This window comes from Pongo abelii, chromosome 4 (assembly GCF_028885655.2).
Source record: "Pongo abelii isolate AG06213 chromosome 4, NHGRI_mPonAbe1-v2.0_pri, whole genome shotgun sequence".
NCBI lineage: Eukaryota > Metazoa > Chordata > Mammalia > Primates > Hominidae > Pongo > Pongo abelii.
The window spans coordinates 35,093,358-35,119,753 of record NC_071989.2 but is presented as its reverse complement, the minus strand read 5'-3'; the positions used below and the strand labels follow the sequence as shown (position 1 = coordinate 35,119,753).

The 26,396-nt window shown below is 37.2% G+C and overlaps 1 protein-coding gene across 7 annotated transcripts in view; it reads right to left on the bottom strand.

The window, feature by feature from the left end:
* TTC23L (tetratricopeptide repeat domain 23 like) overlaps nucleotides 1-26,396 on the bottom strand; it is a 62,697-nt gene that overhangs the window by 5,466 nt on the left and 30,835 nt on the right. For 5 of the 7 annotated variants that reach the window (XM_054555467.1, XM_054555465.2, XM_054555463.1 and 2 more), the window contains 3 exons: nucleotides 25,666-25,774; nucleotides 14,392-14,519; nucleotides 13,122-13,274 (listed from right to left, as the gene is read on the bottom strand). In XM_054555467.1, coding sequence (XP_054411442.1) covers nucleotides 13,140-13,274; nucleotides 14,392-14,519; nucleotides 25,666-25,774 — 372 coding nt within the window. In that variant the 3' untranslated portion in view covers nucleotides 13,122-13,139. Of the gene's footprint in view, nucleotides 1-5,118; nucleotides 5,212-13,121; nucleotides 13,275-14,391; nucleotides 14,520-25,665; nucleotides 25,775-26,396 lie in introns of those variants that run through there. The other 2 variants (XR_008525208.2, XR_008525209.2) reach the window with 2 other exon arrangements.

Below are 26,396 nucleotides of genomic sequence, written 5' to 3'. Positions count from 1 at the left end.
ATTCCTTACCACTACATGGCACTCTCTTAATATTTGACATGTATACCATACTCTTAAAATGTATCTTTTTTATCATCACAATATTTATTGTAAAAATAAAAGTAAAATGACACAGAAATACATAACATAGAATTTGAAAGTCCTCCATAATCCACTGTCCTAGAGATACTGTTCTTTTCACTAACTACATATTTACATATACTTATGAGTTATGCTATATATATTGCTCACTAATGTGTACTTTTCATGTTTTTAGCCCTAACAATATATATGGGAATATTCTTCCATGATACTTAAAGCTCTACATCATGCCTTTGAATGACCATATTATATGGCAACAAAAATGTACTAGTATTTCTACTGATAGACATTTGAGTTTTTCCCACTGTTTGCTATTATAAACAAATCTAAAAGAAAAATATATGTATGTATATGTGTATATTTGTATATATACATATATTTATAAATACATATTTTGTGTAAGGATTTCAAAACAAATTCTTAGAAGTGGTCTTTCAGAGTCAAAGGTTACAGGCATTTAAACATTCTATTAACTTTTCCCAACATATCCACCAAAAACGTGCAATCAAGATACAGTCCCATATAAATAGAGTATTGAGAGGGCTGAGCTCCTCATACTTTTGACAGAGCTGGGTTTTCTTACCTGTATTTTTCATTACCACAAAAACTATAGGTTAAAAATGGTATTTTATGTTTTGAATTCTGCCTGAGATTGGAAATCTTTGTGTGTGTATGTGTGTTTATTGGTCATATGCATTCCTTCCTCTTTGAAGTGTCTCCTCATGTCTTTCATAACAATGACACTGGCCTCTCTTTCATTGAAACTTTGTCCTCTGATTTCTTTTCTATTTTTTCCTGACTCTCCTAATTCTTAAGGACTTTTTCAGACTCCTTTTCAGTTCCTCTTTCTGCGTGACCTCTAAATAATACAATAATGATAATTACAATAATTAACATTTCACAGAAGCCTACTATGTGCCATACACTAAGTAAAGCACTTAAAATGAAGTGCTCTATTTATGTGCATTTTCACAGATGAAGAAAGTAAGCCTTAGGAAGTCTCACTGTAAGTGGGAAAGCTCAAATTTGAGCCCCAGCTGTTCTGCTACCAAATCACAATATTATATTCTCCCTGAAAGAAGTGTAAGCATTCTCCAAAGTTCTTTCCTAAGCCTTCTTGTTTCACATGTATGTATTCCATGGGTTATTTTATCCATTCCATTAGCTTCAGAATCATTTCTTTGAGCTCCTGGCCCATACAGCCAACAACTTAACAGCCATTGCCAGGTGTATGTATTGTGGGTACTGCAAACATATCCAAAGTGGAAACCATCTTCCCTCAGACACCCTAGACATCCTCCAAGATTATTCCTCTTGCCAATACTATTTAATAGCATTGCCATTCACCCAATTGCCCAAGCTAGAAACTTCAAAGCTACCTTTGATTCCTGCCTCTATTAAACCTCACATCTGACTGGTCCCACGGTCCGTCAATACAGACTCCATATAGCTTCTCGATCTATCCTCTACACATTCTTCCTACTATGGCTTTAGATAATTAAGGGTCTAAACATCTCTCCCTTGGACTATCGGATCTACCTCCTAACTGCTCTCCCCACTTCTCCCTAGGTACCATCTATCCTTCTCATTGCTGTCAGTTAATGTTTTAAAGCCAATAATTGATCATGTCATATCTGCCCAAAACTCTTTGATGGTTACTTTCTGTCTACTAAATAAATCCCAAATGCCTTAGCACAGCATATATTCCATAATCTCGCCCCAGTCTGTCTTTCCAAACTCATGTCCAGCACGTCCCTCCTTAGGTATCTTAAACTACAACCACTCGAGGCCACTTGCTTTTCCTCAGCAATATCGGGTATCTACGCCACTATGCTTCTGTTCATGCAACTTGGAATACTCTCCTCTAGCTTCTTGTCTACCTGCTAATGGCTACTTTTCTTCGAAGAACCTGCAACCCAGCTGCCAACCTATGCAGAGTTTCCACCCACATTTCTAGCCTCATGATTTATTACTTGCCCTTTTCCTTTACATTTCTATTAAAGACTTACTACAGACTAACTTGTAATCTGGTCATACATGTCTGTTTTCACATAAGGGACTATATCTTAAACATACTAGTATTTCTAGTGCTTAAATGAGCTAGATATGTAAATGATTACAACTGAAGTACATTTTACATTTAGGTAAAAGTTAGACTAAACAACCTGAAAGTTTAAATCTGAAATTTTTTATGCCCTTTCTGTACACCAAAATTTTATTTGAGGCCCTTGCAACTGTCATTTAACCTTGAAATTAACTCTGATTTCAAGGGGCCATTTCTACTTTAGCTTTTTTGCAGAGGCTTCAAAAGCCAAGAATTCGGGCTCCTAGCAATGAAAGTCCAGTGAGTGTAGTCAACGAGTTTCCGGAAGAGGTGAGGTAAGAAGCAGGAGAGTACATCGGAAAACTAGCAGAGTTCCAGGACATCTGGGATTGATTACTCCAGCGAGATGCTGAAGTTTGCAAAGAGAGAGCAATCCTTGTACCAGGTTTTGACATCTGGCTTTGGCAGTTACCCCCATGGTTTTGCTCAGCAGTTCTTGAGGAATGAGATATGGGCTTGTTTCAGGGAAAGAAAAACCTTCTGCTACAGCAAAGTCCTCAAAAGACTCTTCTTTTCCCCTTATATGGACTTTCTTGGTAGGTTTGCTTTCGTTGTAATTTACAGAAAGAAAAATTAATTTCCAAGTACCTAAAGAAACTCATACTACCCAGGGTCTGAATTAGATCTCCTAATTTTTCCTCCTATGAATCTTTTCAGATCACCTAAAAGACACAGTAAATACTGGAAGGCAAAGCAACCTCAGGCTACTGAAGAATTAGATTCATTCCAGATATTCTGAAGTGTCTATTTTTAAATACAAGCTGAGTGGAACTTCTGTTCAGTTTTGAGGAAACATCATGCATTTTTTCTCTGAAATTATACATTTTGTTCTTTTAGTTTCATTATTATTACCTTCAGAGCACAAAATGTACTTTAGATATGTTCAAAGATTCAAAATCTCAAAACTAACCTATGGTAATAGCGGCTAACAATTATCCCTGATTTCAAATATTCTGAACTGTTGCCCTGAAAGCAAAAGGCAATCTTCTGTGAAGAAGGGGAAGGAAGGGTGTTTTACGAACATTTATTGAGCACATACTCTGCCAGGCACTATACTATGCATGTTATAGACATGATTTTATTTAAAACTCACAACAACTCTCTGTGGTTTTACTATGCTCTGGATGTTAGCAATGGAAAACAAGGTTCAAGGAGGTTAAGTCATTTGCCCAAGGTCACATACTTTGTGAGTGGAAAAGGCAGGTTAAGGTCACAGGTCAGACTCCAGTAATGTATACTCTGTACCTATTACTCTTAATATAAAACAATAATACGGTGATACAAAGAAGCCTCTTATTTTAACATTCTGACCTATTATCTCTTGTACTTCAGATAGAGAATAATTGTTATTATTACTATTTTGTTATTAAGATCTCAACATTCATTGGGCATTTAAGACCTGCTAAGACCTTCCAGGCCCTGATCTAAGTCTTGTATTATTTATGATCTCATTAACTTTCAGAAAACGTACTTTTTGAGGAAAGTACTAATATTTTACTGATGAATAAATAGAGGCTGAGGGAGTTAAGTCACTTCACCTAGGTCAGAGAGCTGAGTGATGGAGCCTGAGTTTTAAATCCAGGCAATCCTGGGTGCAGTGGCAGATGCCTATAATCCCAGCTACTTGGGAGGCAGAAGCAGGAAGACTGGCCAAAGAAGTTTGGACCAGCCTGGGCAACACAGAAAGACCTCATCTTTTTAAAAAAACTCCAGGCAGTCTGTCTTCAAATTGTAAGCTACACTTCCTAGAGTACAGATCCTGGAGTTAGAGAGACCCAGATTAAAATTCTACCTTTGCCTCTTCCTGGGTGAGTTAACTTCAGTAAATCAGTTTTCAGTTTTCCCATACGTAAAATGGGTTCTGGAGCCTTGCCTGCTGAACAGGTATCCTCATACGTATACTCAAATTCATCAAAGTCAGAATCTGTATTACATTAGTGAAATGGCATTTTTGAAATCTGATCAACCCAGATTCAAATCTTACATTTACCAGCTATCTTATGAACAAAATACCCAACCTTTCTTTTCTTTTTTTTTTTTTTTTTTTTTGAGACAGGGTCTCAGTCTGTTACCTAGGCTGGAGTGCAGTGGTGCAATCACGGCTCACTGCAGCCTTGACCTCCTGGCCTCAAGTTATCCTTCCACCTCAGCCTCCCAAGTAGCTGGGACCACAGGCACATGCCACCACACCTGGCTAATTTTTATATTTTTTGTAGCGATGGCGCTTCACCATGTTGCCCAGGCTGGTCTTGAACTCCTGAGCTCAAGCAATCCAACAGCCTCAGCCTCCCAAAGTGCTGGGATTACAGGTGTGAGCCATTGTGCCCAGCCAAGATACCCAAACTTTCTGAGCTTCAGTTTCATCACCTGAACATGGAAGATAAAAACATTCACCTAGGGAGGCTGAAGCGGGTGGATCACGAGGTCAAGAGATTGAGACCATCCTGGCCAACATGGTGAAACCCCGTCTCTACTAAAAATACAAAAATTAGCTGGGCGTGGTGGCATACGCATGTAGTACCAGCTACTCGGGAGGCTGAGGCAGGAGAATCACTTGAACTCGGGAGGTGGAGGTTGCAGTGAGCCAAGATCGTGCCACTGCACTACAGCCTGGCAACAGAGCAAGATTCTGTCTCAAAAAAAAAAAAAGCCCACCTAATAATGTGGTTTATGAATCAGAAAAAGTATATATAAATGTATAATACAGTGCCAAGGAAATGGAAAAACTTCTACATTATAGTTATTAATATTTTTACAGTTATTGATTAAGAAAACATGCTTTCATATACACCAACAGGCAGGGAGCAAAGTTCCCCATTTTGTCCTGTGGCTGATCCTCTATATCCTCGTAACACAGGAATTACTGACAGAGGCTGGAGAACGTCCTCCTCTGGGTAATGATAAAACAGGAGATAGTCTCCTGTGGGGCCCACCTCAGGTGTGGCTCTGACTGAAGTGAGTGTGGATAGGAGGGCTCAGTGTATTCTCCATGGCATGATCTTCCACACCTGTCTAGCGTGGTGAACCTGTTGAGAAGGGGACCAATTATCAGCCACCGCTGGTGAACACATTCAGGGTCCTAACTCTCAGCAGCAATGCACCTCTGTTAGAGGGCTCTCAGAGGAAAACACATGGCCCTTAGAGTCACACTTATTTGAGTCCAAATCTCCAAGACTGAGTGAATTTAGGCAAATTCCATTATAAAACATCAAGCTCCCTTCTGTTAAATGAGAGCTATCACACCGGGTATTTGTGAAGATTAAATTAAATACTTTATGAATAGGACCTAGCTCAGTTTTACGAATTTGGTATAAACTCAACAAGTTTTTGTTCTCTTCCCTCTTAGAAGAGAACAGTTCGAGATCAATACTATTCTGAGACGAACAAATGTCAATGATAAGCGTCATTGATAACGTCAAGGTTAAAGACTGAGACAAGTCTATACAAAACTCTCTTTGACTTAAATTCTAAACATTTAAAAAAAGAATCTGAAGAGGTTCTGTCATTATTAACGTTGGAGACAACTGTATCCTAAAAAACTTGCCTTATGTTTAGGGACCTAGACTTTGTATGTTCAGCAAGAAAAATTATTTTAAGGTACTCATTTACTTTCTCTGAATCCATATCATATCTATCACACTGTGATCAGCAACAACCTTGTCTTGCAGGGCTTTTCTATAATGCTCAGCATTGAAAGGGATATTATAAATACTAAATATTATTGCAGCAGACCCTATTAATACTGGGTTCTATGAGACTGTAAGAAATCAACTAATTTCCCCAAGTATAGGATTTGGCCAAATTCATACACAGGTAGGATTTTGCCTTACTAGCAAGACTGATAGAGGTGAATCACCCCTACCTGGTTGAACTGGGAGAGGCCATGCCATGCATATATCCACATTGATGACATGGCTGATGGCCAGGGCCAGAACTCACCTCTGCAACAGGGTAAGGAGGCTCTTTGTCTCCCTACTTTTACTGTGTTCACCTCCATATACAAAGATTTGAATCATCAGACACTAGATGAGGTGAGAAATAACAGGTTAAAGAGAATCAGATAGCAAGCACCTTAATTGCAAACCAAACTCAGGAAAGGATCAGTGGAACTGAGATCTTGTCACAAGTTTACATTTCAAACACCTGCACTACATTTCATTTTTTTCTGAAGCTGATAACAAAGATGTAGCCCCTACCTAGGCTTACGGCATCCTAAATCTCCAAGTTGAATCCCTATTACAAATGGAGGATGAAGCCATGCTGTCTTAGTCCATTTCGTGTCGGATGAGGGCCTACTTCCTGATTCATTGATGGCCACCTTCTTGCTGTAAACTCACACGGTGGAAGGGGCAAGGAAGCTCTTTGAGGTCTCTTTTAAAAGGGCACTAATCCCATTCATGAAGGCTCCACCTTGAGTCCTAGTCACTTCTAAAGGTCCCATCTCCAAACATCACCACATCGAAGATTAGGTTTCAACATATGAATTTTGAAGGGACACAAGCATTCCATCTATTGCACATGCCAACAAAAATTCATTGCCAGGTAAAAATCTAAATGAGGCTCTCCTTACACTGATTTTGTGTGGAACATGGTAAATCCTTACAATGTATATGTTATGGTCTTTTTTTGTTTCAGAACATTTGTTTTCAATGATATCTCTGATTACTGCTTCTATTCCAATCATAATTTCTTCAGAAATACATACAATTCTTTGGCTGAATCTCTACTTTGTCCTGCATACCAACTACTTTCTCCTGAGATCCCTCTCTTCTTTCACTCTGTGTTCTGAGAGCTTTTTAAGTTTGTTTTGTCAATCTTGATTCTTAAAATTGGCGGGATATTAAAACTGCCTCTAGAACTATTAAAAAAACAGATTCTGTACACAATTCTTAAAACTTCTAATTCAGATGGTCTGGGGTGAGACTCAGGAATTTGTTTTTTGCTTGTTTTGTTTTGTTTCTTACTGACTGTGTTGCAATTCTAGATTTGAGAAACAGTATTCCAGTATCACTCCATGTTAAGAGTCTTCATTATTTTCAATGTGGATTTGAATTTTATTAGACTTGTTTCCCTGGAACTCCTTCTCATTTCACTCATCATTTTCCATTTCATCTCATTTCATATCCTCAGATTGTCATCTTTTCATTTCAAAGTATTCTCCCCTTTCAGGCTTCTGCCCCCATTACCCAGATGCCATCGTGTGTTCATGCTTCCCTGGAAAAGGTATTCTGGCTCCTATAACTTACTTTCAGGGGGCTTTCTTTTTCTCTGAATCTTCAAAATGAGTTCCTATTTCTTCTGTTATTTACTATTTTCTGATCACATTAGGTTACCCTGAAATGAGATGAAAATCCCTGCGAACCTGATGTAGACTGCTTCCGACTCCACTCTCTGCTCATTTGAGTATTACTTGATCTTTACCAACTTTTCCTCTGACTTTGAATAAACTTAGGTTTTATGTAGAGACATCCCCACCTATTTTACTAAGCCTTTAGATTCATTCTGTCAGTACACTGACTGGTTGAACACCTCTTGCCACACCCCACTGCAAGGGAATGAGCTCTCTGGAAGGGAAATGAGTACTTGGGTACGGATGGTTAAACAAGGTATTACTAATTCCACCCAACCTTGAAGTGCTTTCAAGAGATTCTACCACTATCATACTTGGATTCCAAGATTAGGGTGTTACTCTTTTAAGACTCTTGTCCAGACATGGACTCAACTAAAGTTTTTATATCATATTCTCCCTCAGCATATCTAACAAAGCAGACAATTTTCAAAAGAACACATCACTTAAAGAGAAAAGGAAAGAGAGATGGAATTAAATGGAAGAGAAGGGAAAATACATATATACATGCATACATATATACATACATCCCTCCTCACATCCTGCTTACAAGCCCAGGGGAAAATGTAACAAAACTAGCCAAAAGTCACCTTCCTCAGCAGCTGAATTGCCTTTCTGGGCTCTCCTTTGGCAAAGCAGATCCTGCCCGTATTATGAAAAGTTTCAGCCACATTTTTGCTATAGTCACTGTAGCTGAGTACCTGGGACTTTAATGAAGCCTTTAGCAGTCTGTAAGCCTCCTGAGGGATAAAACTTTTTTTAAAAAAAAGATCAGCCTGGCAATTCCGAAGGAGCATGCTGGTTCTGTTCCCTGAGCTCTATGGAGAAGGCATTGTACCCAACGATGACATAACCCACCAGGATCAGTCTGTTGTGATGTGTCACCTAAGTAATTTGTATTAAGAATTAAAGTTCTAAGCTTGTAATTAATAATAGTTAATTCATATAATACTATTTAATCTTCATGGCTGTCCTACAAGAGAGGAACTGTTATTATACTCATTTTACAGATGAAGGAATGGAAACTAATAACAGCTAAGGATCTTGCCCCAGATCATACAGCCTATGATTGGCAGTGTCAGAATTCCAACACCAGGCAGTCTGAATTCCACAGCCCTCACTCTTTTTTTGTTCATCTATTTTTTATTTTAAAATTTTTCAAACCTTCAGAAAAGCTAAAAGAATAGTAAAATGAATACCCATACAATTTTCACCTAGATTCACACATTGCTACAATTTTGCCCTGTTTGCTTTATTGTTCTCTTCTTAAAAAATAATCTCTCTCTCTATATATAAATATACATGCATACACACATATATTTTTGTTGAAAATAAGTTGTAGATAATCAAGATACTTTACCCCTAAATGGTTTTTTTTTAGACAGGGCTTCACTCTGTTGCTCAGGCTGGCGTGCAGGGGTGTGATCAGGGCTCATGTAGCCTCGACCTCCCAGGCTCAAATGATCCTCCACCTCAGCCTCTAGAGTAGCTGGGACTATAGTTGTGCACCACTCTGCTCAGCTTATTTATTTATTTATTTATTTATTGTAGAGCTGGGGTCCCACTATGTTGCCCAGGTTGGTCATGAACTCCTGGGCTCAAGCGATCCTCCTGCCTTGGCCTCCCAAATTACTGGAATTACAGACAGGCATGAGCCATCGCATGTGGCCACCACTAAATACTTAAGCATGTGTCTTCTTAGAACAAGAACATTTTCCTACATATCTACAATAACATTATCGTTCAATAAATCTTACATCAATACAACAGCGTTTCCTGATATATGCTCCATGTTCAAATTTCCCAATTGTTCCAATAATGTTCTTTACACCTCCTTAAAATCTAGCATCTAATCATCATGTATTGCATTTAGTTTTCATGATTCTTTAATCTGTTACAGTTCTCCTGCCCTTTTGGTCTTTCATAACGTTGACATTTTTAAAAGGTCTAGGCTAGTTGTCTTTCAGCAAAGCTCTCACTGTTAACCACTTACTATACAGCAAAAATAAAATAAGTATACATTGGAAATTATTCATAGGACAAAGGTGCTTGTACTCATTTGCCTTCCCAATGTGCTTTCTTTAGGGAAGGTGAAGAGGTATTATTGCTGGCTCCCTCAAGAACTGTACATCACCCACTCACTGCCTGAATTATCTATGTTGACAGGTGTAACAGACATTTCTTCATAATTGGGTTGAACGTGTAATCATCATCCCTAATGTGGCATGTCAGAACAACAAACATAAAAGGGATGTCAATTGCTGCTTTCCAGAGAACACTGCCAATAAATCAGGAATCTCAAGGCTACTACTCTAATACTTTTGCATTTTTTAGAGTAGGAAAGCATGCATATAATTTATTATTTTCCTGTTTATTTTTTTCAGTGTATAAGTCTTTCACCTCCTTGGTTAAGTTTATTCCTAAGTATTTTATTCTTTTTGATGCTATTGTAAATGGGATTGTTTTCTTACTTTTTTTTTTCAAATTGTTCAGTGTTAGTATATAAAAATACAACTGATTTTCGTATGCTGATTTTGTTTCCTATAATTTAGTTGAATTTATTAGTTCAAACAGGTTGCGTGTGTGTGTGTGTGATCATTAGGGTTTTCTACATAACATCATGTCATTCTGCAAACAGAAATAATTCTACTTCTGTTAATATTTGGATGTTTTTTATTTATCTTTCCTGCCTAACTGCTCTGGCTAGTATTTCCAGTACTATGTTGAATAGAAGTGGCAAAAGTGGGCATCCTTCTTTTGTTCCTGATCTTAAAGGAAAAGCTTTCAGTTTTTCACCATTAAGTATGGTATTAGCTGTAGGCTTTGCATATATGTATGGCCTTTATTATGTTGAGGTAATTTCCTTCTATTCCTTCTTTGTTGGCAGTTTTTTTTTTATCATGAAAAGGTATTGAATTTTGTCCAATGCTTTTTCTGCATCTCAGAGTATCATCTGATTTTTATCCTTCATTCTGTTAAGGTGGTGTATCTCATTGATTTTTGTATGCCAAACCATTCTTACATCCAAGGGATAAATCCCACTTGGTGATGGTGTATGACTCTTGTAATGTGCTGTTAAATTTGGTTTGCTAGTGTTTTGTTGAGAATTTTTGCATCTATATGCATCAGGGATATTGATCTGAGGTGTTCTTGTAGTGCCTTTTTATGGCTTTGATGTCAGAGTAATGCTGGCCTCATAAAAAGAGTTTGAAAGTGTGTCCTCCTCTTCCAGAAAATGGAGGAGTTTGAAAAGAATTGGCAATATTAATTCTTCTTTAAATGTTTGGTAGAATTCACCAGTGATGCCTTCTGGTCCTGGGCTTTTATTTGTAAGAAGGTTTTTGATTACTGATTAAATGTCTACTTAGATTTTCTATTTCTTCATGATTCAGTCTTGGTAGGTAATATGTTTCTAGAATTTTATCCTTTTCTTTTAGGTTATCCAATTTGTTGACATATAATTATTCATAGTAGTCTCTTATATTCCTTTTAATTGTTGTGGCATCAGCTTAATGTCTCTTCTTTCATTTCTGATTTTATTTATTTTGGTCTTCTCTCTTTTCCTCTGCGTGAATCTAGCTATTCAGGGAAGAGGTTCCAGCAGCTCAGGCTCTTTCCCATTAGTTCTCACAAAGTGTGCTTCCCTGGGTGAAGTAGGTTGGCATTTCAGTTGAATCCAGGGACCTATCTCTTTGACTTCCTTTTTTTTCTGACCATTTTCTTTCAGAAGTTTCATGAGGCCATCCCAGCTCTTAGAGTGCTGAATATGTACCAAACACACATTTATTCTGTTGGCAGGAATCTTGTCAAAAATCTTGGGTTGACAACACCAACAGCTTGCTGGATAACAATGTAGGCTCTCTCAGTTTTGCCATGGTAACACTTGTGGGGTATTCCCTTTTGGACAATGCCTATTCCCTTGATTTCGACGGAATTGCCTTTCTTATAGATTTGCATGTATGTGACCAGAGGAACATCTTCATGTTTTCTAAAAGCCCTAGGGAATATATAAGGGGTGCCTCTCTTCTTTTCTGTTTTTTTTTTTTTTCTGGTTTGTTTTTTGAGACAGGGTCTCTGTCACCCAAGCTGGAGTGCAGTGGCATGATCACAGCTCACTGCAGCCTCAACCTCCCAGGCTCAAGTGATCTTCCTGCCTCAGCCTCCCATGTAGCTGGGACCACAGGCATGCACCACTGCACCTGGCTAATTCTTTAATTTTTTTAGAGATGAGGGTCTCACTTTGTTGCCCAGGCTGGTCTCAAACCCCTAGGCTCAAGCAATCCTCCTGCCTTGGCCTCGCAAAGTGCTGGGATTACAGGTGTGAGTCTCCATGCCCAGCCATGATTGTCATTTTGATGAATTACTGGAAGAAGGTGGTTCCAGATGAATGAGTTTTATTTTTTATCCATGGCAGATTAAACTACTTATCAAAATATATTATGTGTGGCGTGTGTGTGTGTGTGTGTGTGTGTGTGTGTGTGTGTGTGTGTGTGTGTGTGTGTAGTCCATGGGAACAATTCCCAAGTCTTGTGAGTTTCTGTTATGGTCCTCTAGGACAGGCCTAGAGCCTCACATGAAGCTTGGAGGCAGGAGAACGAGCTATTTTTAAATATGGGAAATGTGTCATAAAATTCAGCAGTTTCATTCAAAAGTTATCAGGCATCTTCTATGTGCCAGTTAGTGTTTCAGGCAGTGAGGACACTGCAGTGAACAAAACAAACAAAAATTCCTGCCCTCATGGCACTTGCTTCCTAATGGTAAAGCTGACTTGTCCATAGTTCTGCTTATGGTTTAGATTCGGAGCCACCTGGCACTCAGGTCCTTTGGTGGCTTTGTCCAGGAGCTTGGTATACTAGAAAGTACTTGGTTAGAAGTGGAGGATTATCAGGCATTGGTACTGATGGTGGTACTGCTGGTTTATCACAAGCAAGGTCATGGTATTCACTGCACCAGAATATAACAAGGATAAGCTATTATATTCTGGCAAAGTATTTTCACATCTTTGAAAAGAAAATTAATTATTAGATCAACCCATGGCATTGGGATCTCATGTTAATCTTCTGAACCGGCCGGGTGCGGTGGCTCACACCTGTAATCTTAGCACTTTGGGAGGCCGAGGTGGGCTGGTCACTTGAGATAGGAGTTCGAGACCAGCCTGACCAACAGGATTAAACCCTGTTTCTATAAAAAATACAAAAATTAGCCAGGCGTAGTGGCGGGCGCCTGTAATCCCAGCTATTCCGGGAGGCTGAGGCACAAAAATAGCTTGAACTTGGGAGGCAGAGGTTGCAGTGAGCTGAGATCGTGCCACTGCACTCCAGCCTGGGCAACAGAGCGACCCCGTCTCAAACAAACAAACAAACAAACAAAAAAATGTATGTATACATATATATATGTTCTAAACCAACAGAAAATATCATGGCCACAGAAAAAAGGCTGTAAATCATTATAAAGTTTTTGTCTTTACAAATGGCAATTAAAATTGAAATAAAGAAAATGTCATCATTTATAAAAATGTTTAGATATGATATAAAAAAAACTTTTCTTCATTCCTGGAAATAAATTTTTACTTATTATGTGCCTATAACTCTACTCTTAAACTGGTTTTTACATGGCCAATAAGACCATGTCAAATCTATCCATATTTCTCACTCGCCTGAGGAAGTATAAAGTTGGCTTGGTCAGATCAAAGTCATGTGGAATCTTATGACAGACAAAGGTCTTCACTGTGTTCATGCTGCACTGAATATATAAAGTTCAAGTCAAAAGGTGTTGAATGATAGCTTAGACTCATGGGACTTCTAAGTAAAAAGGTCAGCAATAACAATTATTCTCTATAACTTTTTTTAATGTGAAAACAAAATTGTGGCTAATAAAAACCTGTCAGATCAAGAGAAAACCACTACTGCAAAAGAAAAGAACTAGTAGCTAGATCCAAAGATGGAAGCCAATTTTGACTTAAAATATTAAATTTACAAAGCCAGAGATTAGATGTGTCCTGGATTTGAAGGATCTCTTGTATCAAGATACAAGAAAAATATTTTTTTACTAATATTCCAAGCCACCTAAGCCCTGTGTATTATTCCTAGTTTTATTTTTATTTTTTTCTCCAAACAAGACAGGCTTTATTTAGATCACCAAAAATAACATTTTACAGAAAGGGAACCATAACATTGCACAACAAAGTATAGCTGTAAAATTTCAAACAAGAAAGGCAATGCTGGCAGGGCATGGTGGCTCACTCCTGTAATCCCAGCACTATGGGAGGCCAAGGCGGGTGGATCACCTGAGGTCAGGAGTTCAAGACCAGACTGGTCAACATGGAGAAACCCCATCTCTACTAAAAATACAAAAATTAGCTGGGCATGGTGGCGCATGCCTGTAATCCCAGCTACTCGGGAGGCTGAGGCAGGCAAATCGCTTGAACCCAAGAGGCAGAGGTTGCAGTGAGCCGAGATCGCCCCACTGCACTACAGCCTGGGTGACAGAGAGAGACCCTGTCTCAAAAAAAAAAAGTTTGTCAGGGAACCGTTAGAAGCAAACATATAGCTGCAAATTTTCTTTCGCCATCAGTATAGAGTGCCTCTAAAATACTTTGAGCCTACTTTGCGGTTTCCAAGTACAAACTAAATCTTGTTGGACAGAGTTGCTCAGTTTCATCAGAAGAATGAAACCAATTTGCAAAAAAAAAAAAAAAAAAAAAATTCGGTTAATGCCAGCAAATAATGAAACAATGTGGTTTCTGTCTAGTTTTATCTGGGACCTATCTGATCTCCAGTATCTGAATTGTAAGATGAAAAATGCTACTGTGATCTAATAAGCAAACTAGTAATTCTGTTTATGCATTGATCATATTTACCTGTTTTTCTCCATTTTGGACAAGCCATTTGCAAAATTCTTCAGTGGTGCTCAGTGTTTCAAAATCCTCTAAGCCCAATGTTGCTCGATATGCATTGATGCTTTTTATGAAATATATCTCAACAGCATCTGGAAAAATGGAAACAATTATTTAAGGCAAGCTGCTAACCTTTACAAATGTCTAATATCAGCTTTGGCTCAATTGACATTTTCATGCTTAAAGTCCATGCCTGTTCTCAAGCCAGGTCTCATAAGGACTCTTTAAAAGTCTAAGATGTGTGGTTTTGTTGTTGTTGTTGTTTTCTTTTGTTTTTTGAGATAGAGTCTCACTCTGTTGCCAGGCTGGAGTGCAGTGGTGCAACCTCTGCTCACTGCCACCTCTGCCTCCTGGGTTCCAGCGATTCTCCTGTCTCAGCCTCCCCAGTAGCTGGAACTACACGTGCGCGCCACCACGCCCGGCTAATTTTTGTATTTTTAGTAGAGATGGGGTTTCACCATGTTAGCCAGGACAGTCTCAATCTCTTGACCTCGTGATCCGCCCACCTCGGCCTCCCAAAGTGCTGGGATCACAGGCGTCAGCCACCGCACCCAGCCCTAAAATGTGATTTAATGGCATCAGATGATGTTTTGGTTTTTATTCTCCTTATAAAATCCATGGAATTTTTTGTAGCAAAAAAGAAATCTTCTGTCTGAATAATCTTATTATGCTAATACTACAAATAACTACCATATTAAACTCCCAGGTATACTGCAAGACTATATTTTTAGCTAAATAAAACTCTGATAGTGAGTAATGTTTACTGAGGTTCCTGTTTGGGGGGTGGTGGGAGGGAGTAAGTTGTGATTTTATAAGTATTTTAAATATATAGTTGTTATGGCTTGAAAATTTAATTTTAATGTTGTGTCTTTCCAAACATAATACATGTTTATATCAATCTAGAAAATACATAGAAACAATGGGAAAATTTTGCCAATACCATACTTTTCTTGTGTGTAAACTTATGGAGTACAAGTGCAATTCTGTTACATGTATAAATTGCATAGTAGTCACAGCTTTTAGAGTATCCATCACCCAAATAACGTACACTGTACTCATTAATTTCTCATCATCCACCCCACATCACACCCTTATGAGTCTCCATTATCTAACACTGCACTAAGCCCATGTGCACACATTTTTTAGCACCCATTTATGAGTGAAACCTTGATACTTGACTTTGTGTGTCTGGCTTGTTTCACTTAAGATAATGACTTTCAGTTCCATCCATTTTGCTGCAAAAGACATGATTTCATTCTTTTTTATGACTGAATAGTATTCTATTGTGTATATATACCACATTTTCTTTATCCAATCATCCACTGATGAATACTTAGATTGATTCTGTTATCCTTACTATTGTGAATAGTGCTGCAATAAACATACAAGTGCAGGAATCTTTTTGATATATACCTTTCTTTTCTTTTGGGTAGATGCCTAATAGTGGGATTCCTGGATCAAATGGTCATTCTATTTTTAGTTGTTTGAGAAATATCCATATTGTTTTCCATAGAGGTTGTACTGATTTATATTTGCACCAACAGTGTATGAGAGTTCCCTTTTCTCTGCAGCCTCACCAACATCTGTTTTTTGTTTTTTTGTTTTTTTCATAATAGCCACCGTGACTAGGGTAGGATGATTTCTTATCTATAGTGTCTTGATTGCTGTGGTTTTTTAGTAAGTCTTGAAGTTGGGTAGTGTTAGTCCTCCAACTTTGTTCTTCAATGTTGTTGGTTATTCTGGCCTCTCCATGTAAACTTCAGAGTCAATTTGCTAATATCCAAAAAATAACTTGCTGAGATTATTATTGGAATTGAGTTGAATCTATAAATCAGGTTGGAAGAACTGACATCTTGACTATTGAGTCTTCTTATCCATGAACATGGAATAGATATTAAATAAAGAGATCTTAGTTTATTTTAGTTCTTTGATTTCTACTTTTTTCTTTTTGAGATGGGTCTCACTGTGTTGCCCAGGCTGGTCTCAAACTCGTGATCTCAAGCAATTCTCCTACCTCAGCCTCCCAAGTAGCTAGGACTACAGGAACACACCACAATATCTGGCTAGTTCTTTGATTTCTTGCATCAGAGTTTTGTTGTTTTTCTCACATACATTTCACAAATATTTTGCTAGATTTATACCTAATTATTTCATTTCTTGGAGTACTAATGTAAATAGTATTGTTTTAAATTTTAAATTTTACTTATTCATTGCTGGTATATAGGAAAGTATTGACTTCTGCATATTAAACTAGTATCCTGAATCTTTTCTATAATCACTTATTAATTCCAGATATTTTTGTTGATTCTTTCAAATTTTCTAATCAGACAATGTCATCTGCAAATAAAAAGTTATATTTCTTCCTTCACAAATATTATAGTATAGTTTTTATTTCCTTTTCTTCTCTTATTCCATTAGCTAGGTCTTCCATTATGATGCTGAAAAGGAGTGGTGAGAGGAAACTGCCTTGTTCCCAGGCTTAGAAAAGCTTCTAGTTTTTCACCATTAAGAATAATGGTGTTGGCCGGGCACAGTGGATCACACCTGTTATCCCAGCACTTTGGGAGGCCGAGGTGGATCACCTGAAGTCAGGAGTTCGAGACCAGCCTGGCCAACGTGGCAAAACCCCATCTCTACTAAAAATACAAAAATTAGCCAGGCATGGTGGCAGGCGCCTGTAATCCCAGCTACTCAGGAGGCTGAGGCAGGAGAATCACTTGAACTCAGAAAGCAGAGATTGCAGTGAGCTGAGATCACACCGTTGTACTCCAGCCTGAGCAACAAAAGCTAAACTGTCTCAAAAAAAAAAAAAAAAAAAAAAAAGAAAGAAAGAAAGAAAGAAAGAAAAAGAATAATAGTCAAAGGAGAGCCAAAAAAAAAAAAAGAATAATGGTGTTAGCTGCAGGTTTTTTGTAGACGTGACTTATCAGGCTGAGGAAATCCCCCTGTATTCCTAGTTTGCTGAGAGTTCTTATCATAAATGAGAGTTGGATTCTCCCAAATGCTCTTTCTGCATCTATTTATATGATCATGTGATTTTTCTTCTTTAGCCTGTTGGTGTGATGCATTGATTGATTCTCAAATGCTGGGCTGGCCTTGCATACCTGGGATAAATCCCATTTGGCTGTAGTGTATAATTCTTTGTATACATTGATGGATTCAACTTGCTAATGTTTTGTTAAGGATTTCTGCCTCTATGTTCATGAGATGTATTGATCTGCAGTTTTCTTTTTTTTTAATCTTGATAATTTTTTTTATTATACTTTAAATTCTGGGGTACATGTGCAGAATGTGCAGGTTTGTTACTAGGTATACACATGCCATGATGGTTTGCTGCACCCATCAACCCATCATCTACATTAGGTGTTTCTCCTAATGCTATCCCTCCCCCAGCCCCCCAGCCCCCCAGCCCCCGACAGGCCCTGATGTGTGATGTTCCCCTCCCTGTGTCCATGTGTTCTCGTTGATCTATAGTTTTCTTTTAATATCTTTGTCTAATTTTGGAATTAGGGTAATGTTGGCTTCATAGATTGACTTAAAAATAGCTACTCTGCTTCTATCTTTTGGAAGAGATTGTCAAGAATTTGTTATATGTTTGGTAGAATTCACTAGTGAACCCCAGAGGGGATGGTTATTAATTATTGATTCAATTTCTTTAATAGAAATGGATCTATTCAAATGGCTTAGTTTTTCTTAGGTGAGTTTTGGCAGATTGTATCTTTCATGAGAGATTGACCTATTTCATCTAGGTTATTGAATTTGTGAGCCTACAGTTTTTCATAATATTCCTTTATTGTCCTATTAATGTCCATTGGCTCTGTAGTGATGTCTCCTGTTTTATTTCTCATAATAGTAATTTGTGTCCTGTCTTTTTTCCTTAGCCTGCCTAGAGGTTTATCAATTTCATTGATCTATTCAAAGAATCAACTTTTGGTTTTGTTTTCTTCATTGACTTCCTGTTTTCAATTTCATTGATTTTTACTGTAATTTTTATTATTATTTTTTTCTTCTTACTTTGGAATTAATTTGCTCTTCTTTTTCTAGCTTCCTAAGGTAGAAACTTAGATTACTGATTTTAGATCTCTTTTATAATATGCTATAAATACCCCTCTAAGCACTACTTTTGCTGCATCCCACAAATTTTTACATTGTTTTCATTTTCAAAAAAATCTTAATTCAAAACATTTTAAAGTTTCTCTTGAGATTTCTTCTTATCCCACACATTTAGATATGTGTTGTTTAATCTCCAAGTATTTTGGGATTTTCCAGGTATCTTTCTGTTATTGATTTCTAGTTTAATTCCATTGTGGTCTGAGAGCAGACATTGTACATTTTCTATTCTTTTAAATTTGTCAGGGTGTGTTTTATCGCCCAGAATGTGGTCTATCAAGGTGAATGTTCCATGTGAGCTTGGGAAGAATGTGCATTCTGCTATCGTTTGGATAGAGTAGTCAATAGATGTCAATTGTATTAAGTTGATTGATGGTGCTGTTGAATTTGATTATGTCCTTACTGATTTTCTGCCTATGTATCTGTCCACTTCTGATACAAGAGTGTGATGGTTAATATTGACTGTCTTGATTGGACTGAAGGATGCAAAGTATTGATCCTGGGTGTGTCTGTGAGGGTGTTGCCAAAGGAAATTAACATTAGAGTCAGTGGGCTGGGAGAGGCAGAACCACCTTTAATCTGGGTAGGTACAATCTAATCAGCCACCACTGTGGCTAGAATAAAAGCAAGCAGGAGAATGTGAAAAGATTGGACTGGCTTAGCCTCCCAGCCTACATTTTTCTCCTGTGCTGGATGCTTCCTACCCTCAAACATCAGACTTTGGGACTTGGACTGGCTTCCTTGCTCCTCAGCTTGCAGATGGCCTATTGTGGGACCTTGTGATCCTGTGAGTTTAATACTCCTTAATAAACTCCCCTTTATATATATGTATCTATCCTATTAGTTCTGTCCCTCTAGAGAACCCTGACTAACACAAGGGGTGTTGAAGAGTACAACTACAATAGTGAATTCATCTATTTCTTCTTACAGTTCCATCAGTTTTTGCCTCAAATATTTTGAAACTCTTGTTAAGCACACACACATTAAGGATTGTATGTCTTATTGAAGAACTGACCCCTTTATCATATGTAATGCCCCTGTTTATCCCTGATAACTTTCCTTGCACTAAGTTTGTTCTGGCTGAAACTAATATGGCTACTTTTGCATTCTTTTGATTAATGTTAGCATAGTGTATCTGTCTCCATCCATTTCCTTTTAATCTATGTGTGTCTTTATATTTAAAGCGGATTTACTGTAGACAACATACAGTTGGGCCTTGTGTTTTGATCACTCTGAAAATCTTTCTTTACATTGGTTTATTTAGACCATTGATGTTTAAAATAATTGTTAATATAGTTGGATTAACATTTACCATATTGTTACTTTTCTATTTGTTGGTCCTTTTTCTTTGCTCTTATTTTTGTCTTTCACTCTTTTCCTGTCTTTTGTGGTTTTGCTTTTTAAATTTTATTTTTGTTTTTTTTTTTAGAGACAAGATTTCATTCTGTCTCCTAGGCTGGAGTGCAATGGTGTGATCATAACTCACAGCAGCCTCAAACTCCTGGGCTCAAGCAATCTCCCCACCTCTGCCTCCTGAGTAGCTAGAGTTACAGGCACGAGCCACTGCACCTAGCTCCTTTTGTTGTTAAATTGAGCATTTCATATATTCCAGTTTCTCTTTTTAGCATATCAGTTACACTTTTTTTTTTTAACTCTTTTTAGTGGTTGCCCTGGAGTTTTCAATATACATTTACAATCATTCCAAGTTCACTTACAAATAACACTATATAGTACCTTATAGTAACAAAATAATCCTAATCCCTGCCTTCTGCTCCTAATTTGAACAAACTGTTATTTGTTAGATTAAGAATAGGAAAAATGAGTTTTTTATTTTATGATCACATTTCTTCTCCAGTGCACTTCGTTTCCTTATGTGCCTATGAATTTCTGTATCATTTTCCTTTTCTCTGAAGAACTTTTTTTTAACATTTCTTTAAGTCAAGTCTGTGGTACTGGTTCCTGTGGAGATAGATTTCTACTTTGGTATATTGTGATTCTCTTTATTTTGCTGTCTTTCCAATTTGTGGGGCACTGGTTTGCCATGTGACCTCAGTTCTCTATGACAGATCTAAGAGGAGTTAATATTTCATTTTGCTTTTTACTTGTTGTTTGGATGAAGTGATGACTTCCAAACTCCTTATATACCAGACCAGAAACCAGAAGTTTTTGCTCAAATTTTAGTGCTTATTATTTTTAATCTGGATTTCTGGGGTTCACTCCTGTGTCTGCATAGCTTAGTGTTGACCTACTGATTTGGGCAGAGGTTGTGCTTAAATACCTTCAGCCTATATGTTGCCCATCCTGTCAACTGCTCTGTATGTAGACAAAAATGCATTCCAAGCTCTCACACATTTCAAGTCTTCTTTGGTTGTTACTCTTTATTAGGCTTTCAAGTATCCCCTACACACGTATGTAGTTTTGTGGGTATCCAGGGATGTGGGGAGAGCTCATTTAGCCCTTCTGTGGTCTCCCCATTAAAATTTCTGATGCCACTCACACCAACCAGGACAGCAACTTCAGGCTAGTGTCAACATGCAGGCTTTCCTTTTTTCATTTCCTCCAGAGTTTGCCCCCTTTATCTGATAAACCTGTGGGTTTTTATCCCTTTCATCATATTAAGTCTGCCTCCAATGCCAGCAAAGCTGCCAGTTCTCCTGTGCAGCCCATGGTGATAACATTGCAATTCTCATGGACCGACCTGGGGCAGTGGATGGAAGCAGCCCCAGGCAGGAGGGCCACAGATTTTCTCTTTACTCAAAGCTCCAGCAGTTTTTTCAAAATAAATGCTTTGCAATTTGTTCTCTTTATCTACTTCCAGCTGTATCAAATAGTTATGACCATTTTATACAGTTTGTATGACTGCACGTATGTGTGGATATGATTTACAGACCTCTTCACAAAGTCATATTCTGTTTACATTTTAATGAAATCTTACTTTGTAGTTTAATGTTTACCTAAATGTAACTATAAATAATAGTATTATTGTGTGTGTCCTAAAAATGCAACTGTTTTTCCTTAATACTTTTAAAAAATTAACCTTGATATCTATAGATATAGTCCGGTCCTTTTTTTTTTTTTTCTTGAGATGGAGTCTCCCTCTGTCACCCAAGCTGGAGTGCAATGGCGTGATCTCGGCTCACTGCAACTTCCACCTCCTGGGCTCAAGCAAGTCTCCTGTCTCAGTCTCCTGAGTAGCTGGGATTACAGGCGCGTGCCACCAAGCCCGGCTAATTTTTGTACTTTTAGTAGAAATGGGGTTTCACCATGTTGGCCAGGCTGGTCTCAAACTCCTGACCTCAGGCGAAACACCTGCCTCGGCCTCTCAAAGTGCTGGGATTACAGGCATGAGCCACTCCGCCCAGCCCAAGTCCGGTTCTTTTAACAACTACAAAATTCCATGTAGTGAATACACCAAATTTTCCTTTTACTTATCGATACATATTTGGGTTATTTTTTACAATTACAACCAGTGACACAGTGAACACCTTTATTCATGTTTCCTTTTAAATTTTACTAGATATTATCAAATTAGACTCCAAATTTAACATCAATTTACACTCACTCCTACTAGTTATGAATTTGCCAACTGCTATATATTTTTAAATTTTTAAAATTTTCACATAGGATGGGTGAAATTTTGATCTTGCATTTTTAAAGATACATACTGCTTTAAAATGTGTGACATCCTGCCAAATTGCTCTCCAGAGTTTTTATCAAATCTCATCAATCCTGGTATTATCATTTTTTTAAATTTTGACAATTTGTTAGACAAAAAGAGTAACTTTGCTTTTATTTTTTAAATTACTAGTATGATTTTAACTTATTTTCCACATGAATTTTAGCCTTATTATTTTTAGAGACAGCGTCTTACCGTGTTACCCAGTCTGGAGTGCAGTGGCACGCTTATAGCTCTCTGCAGACTGGAACCCTTAACTCAAGCAATCCTCCCATTTCAGCCTCCTGAGTAGCTAGGACTATAGGCACATGCTACCACACCCAGCTTTTTTTTTTGGTAGAGATGGGGTCTCACTATGTTGCCCAAGCCAGTATAAAATTCCTGGCTTCAAGTGATCTTCTCACCTTGGCCTCTGTATTTATTTTTTATCCAGGCCTTGGTACTTTTTTAAAGCCTATTTTTTTCTATGTAAATATAAATTTTAGCTCTTATATTTAGGACAATGATCCATTATTAATGTCTGTGTATGGCATGAGTAAGAGTCCAATTTTTTTTTTGGCATGTAGTATCCAGTTGTTGCAGTATCATTTGTTTTAAAGACTATCCTTTCCATACTGAATTACTTTTGCACATTTATCAAAAATTAATTGGCCATAATTATACGGGTCTATTTCTGTACTCCATTGTGTTCCACTAATTCTATCTCTGTTAGAGATATTATTGGTGTCTGATTATAGAGAGATATGTTATTGGTTTCTGTCCCTTCACCAATATATCACATTGTCTTGATTACTGCTTTATAGTAAATCTTAAAATCAAGTACTATGATTCCTCCAACTGTATGCTTTTCCAAAACAATTTTAGCTATCCTAATTTCTTTGCTTTTTCACACAAATTTTAGTCAGCTTGTCTATATTTACAAATGCTTCTGTTGGGATTTTGATTATAATTATGTTAAATCTGCAGATCAATCTTGGAAGGCTGATATCTTTACTATATTGTCTTCCAATCCATACATAGTATGTGCATTTATTTAGGTCATATTTAATTTCTTTCATCAGTTTTGTAGTTTTCAGCACATAAATACTGTACATATTTTGATAGATTTATACCTAAATATTTCATTTGCAGGGATGGGGCTATTGTGATTTTTTTAAAATTTTTGTTTCCAGTTGTTCGTTGCTACTATATAGAAATACAATTAAGTTTTGTGCATTGACCTTGTATCCTGTGACCTTGCTACACTTAAACATGTTAGTTCTAGGATTTTTGTAGATTATTTGGCATTTTCTACAGAGACAATCATTTTGACTGCAAATAGGGACCATTTTATTTTTCTTGCCTTCTTGCATTTGCTGGACTTCTAGTACTCTGCTGAATAGGAGCAGTGAGAGTGAACATCCTTGCCTTGTTCTTGATCTTAAGGGGTAATGTACTCAGTCTTTCACCACTAAGCATGAAATCAGCTGCAGGGTTTTTTGTATATGCCTTTTATCAGATTGAAGAAGTTCCTTCCCTCATGAAAGGATGTTGAATATTGTCACATGCTTTTTCTGCAACAACTGATAAAATCATGAGCTTTCCATGATTGGACTGTTAATATGGTAGAGGTACACTGACTGAGATTTGAATATTAAACCAGTGTGACATCCTCAAGAAAAAAACCTCACTTGATCACGGTGGTCTGTGACCATACCACCCTAAACACACTGGATCTCATTTGATCATGGTATGTTATTTATATATTGCTATATATTTTGTTGCTTTTTTCATCTACACACATGAAAGGTCTTGAACTGTAGTCGTCTTTTTTCTTGTAATGTCTTTGCCCAGTTTTGATATCAGGGTAATACTGGCCTCATAAAATTAGAAAGTGTTTTCTCCTCTTCTGTTTTCTGAGACAGATTATGTAGAATTGGTGTTATTCCTTCTTTAGATGCTAGATAGAATTCTCCAGTGAAATCATCTGGGCCTGGAGATTTCTTTCTTAAAAGATTAACTACAAATTTATTAAAAAGAAATAGTTATGGGTCTATCCAGGTTATCTGTTCATCCTGACTACATTGTTTTTACTTTTATTTATGGTACTTTGTGACAGATAGAAACTTTAGACCTTTTTGTAATGAAATCTATCAAACTCTTCTTTTATAGTATGTCTTTGTGTGCTTAGAAAAGTTCTTTCCTCCAATTTTTAATTTTAGTATTTGTTTTCCAGTACTGTATTTTCTTCTCGTTAATTTACATTTTTAGTTTTGATGCATAAAATGTTAATCCACCTGGAATTTAGTGAATGATATAATATAAAAATCTACATTTTTAAAGTTAAAAATTAGTATATAAGAAAAGAATGAGGTGGACTTGAAATCTCTCAACTCTATAAACATAAACATTTGTTTTTTCTCACTTAAAAAAAAAGCCAAAATTTGTACATATTTACAGACTAAATTTCTTATAACCACAAAGACTACTCTTAAAAAGTTCAAGTGTATATGGAGAATGTATACTGTGAATATAGACGAGGAAATCTTAAAAGGAGAAAGATGATTAGCTGAAAAGCAAAGAATCAGGAAGTCTTCAATGGATGTTTATGCTTAAAAAATAATTAAAAGATCAAAACTTTTGCAAACTGAAAAAAAATGTTTATTTAATGACATGGGGAATACAAGCATTGAAAAAACTAGGATGGAAAGCTTTCTCTATAATTCTGTCCCTCTCTCTAACTGGAAAATAACATACACAAATAGGTTACTTTTATAAGCAAAGAAAATAGACAGTTTTAAAATGATCAAATTATATCTTCATGAAGCCTAAATTCCTCCTGACAGGCCACTGAATCCATCAGTGTCCATTAATCTGATCAAGCCAGCAGAGAATGATACACTGTCCTCCCTCACTGGTTCATTTGTGTCTCTCCCAAAGCCACCCACTTTCAAAAAGATGACCTTGCCAGACAAAGAACTATTGTTGAAGCATAAATTAATCAGTTGGCTTTCTCTGTAACCCCCAGTATCTAACTATTGAATATGGGTCAAGAAAATTCTGCTAACAAACATTCTCTCTTGTCAGCCAGAGGAAAAGAGTCAAGGAGACTGAAAGTGGAGGAGGTAAAGCTTTACCCATTTATCACTGGATGTCCTCATCAACCGATACTGCACAGGCCACATTCACAGTATGTGTGATATCTACTAGTTAAGAAGGTGAATCTCGCTGAGATTCAAAATAAATAAAGCATATAGAAATCAGATGATTTATTTGTTACTGATATTCCAACAAATGTAGGGGTATATTATCAGGTTTAAATTAATGTGTAATTGATTTTGTATGAGACTGTGATCCATCTAATCTTTCCATTACAGGAATAAATAGCTAATTAGAATTTTAGATAGACTGTTTGCCAATGTGCTTCCCTCATGTGACTGGGAAATAACTTCAAGGCTACCTCTTTTACCTACCCCTGTGCTGGGCCTCTCCAGACACGGCATAAGCTTTGGCCAGTAACGCACTCGTTTCTGCAGTTTTGGGGCTGACTTCAGTGAACAAAGAAACACAGACAGAATGAGCCTGGAATAAAGAAAATCATGACAAGGTAAGCACCCAATGACAGTATTCACTGTGGATTTAGATGAGAGGTGAGTTTGAGTCCCAGCTCTGCCACTTCCTAGCTGTGAGTCTTGTGCAAGTAATTTCACCTTCATGCGTAGAAGGAATATATAATTCCCACTGATTAGGGTTTGGGAAGGATTAAGTGAGATGGTATATGCAAAGCACAGGACACGGTACTCATCACATGGTAAGTTCTCAATAAATGTTAGCTAGTATAATTTTTATTGGATTGCATAGCAAAAACAAAGTCATAACCTTAGCTCAGTCTCACGACTGAACTCCAGTCTTGAAGGCAGTCTTGTAAATGTAAATCAGGGATAATGAGAATAGTATTTGTTACAAAAAGTTGTTGTAAATATTAACTAAATTAATGCTTAATATATGTAAAGTGGTTAGAACACCACCCAGCATATAGTAAGCACTAAAAAAGTGTTAGATTTTATATTATTTGTGCTAAAATGGAAGGAGTAACACTTAGAAAAGAGAAAGAGAAAAACATTGAGTCCACACCCACCAGCCACAAAAGAATCACCTGTGCTTAATATTTCACAGGCCAAATACTGTGAGGTGTTTCAAAGAG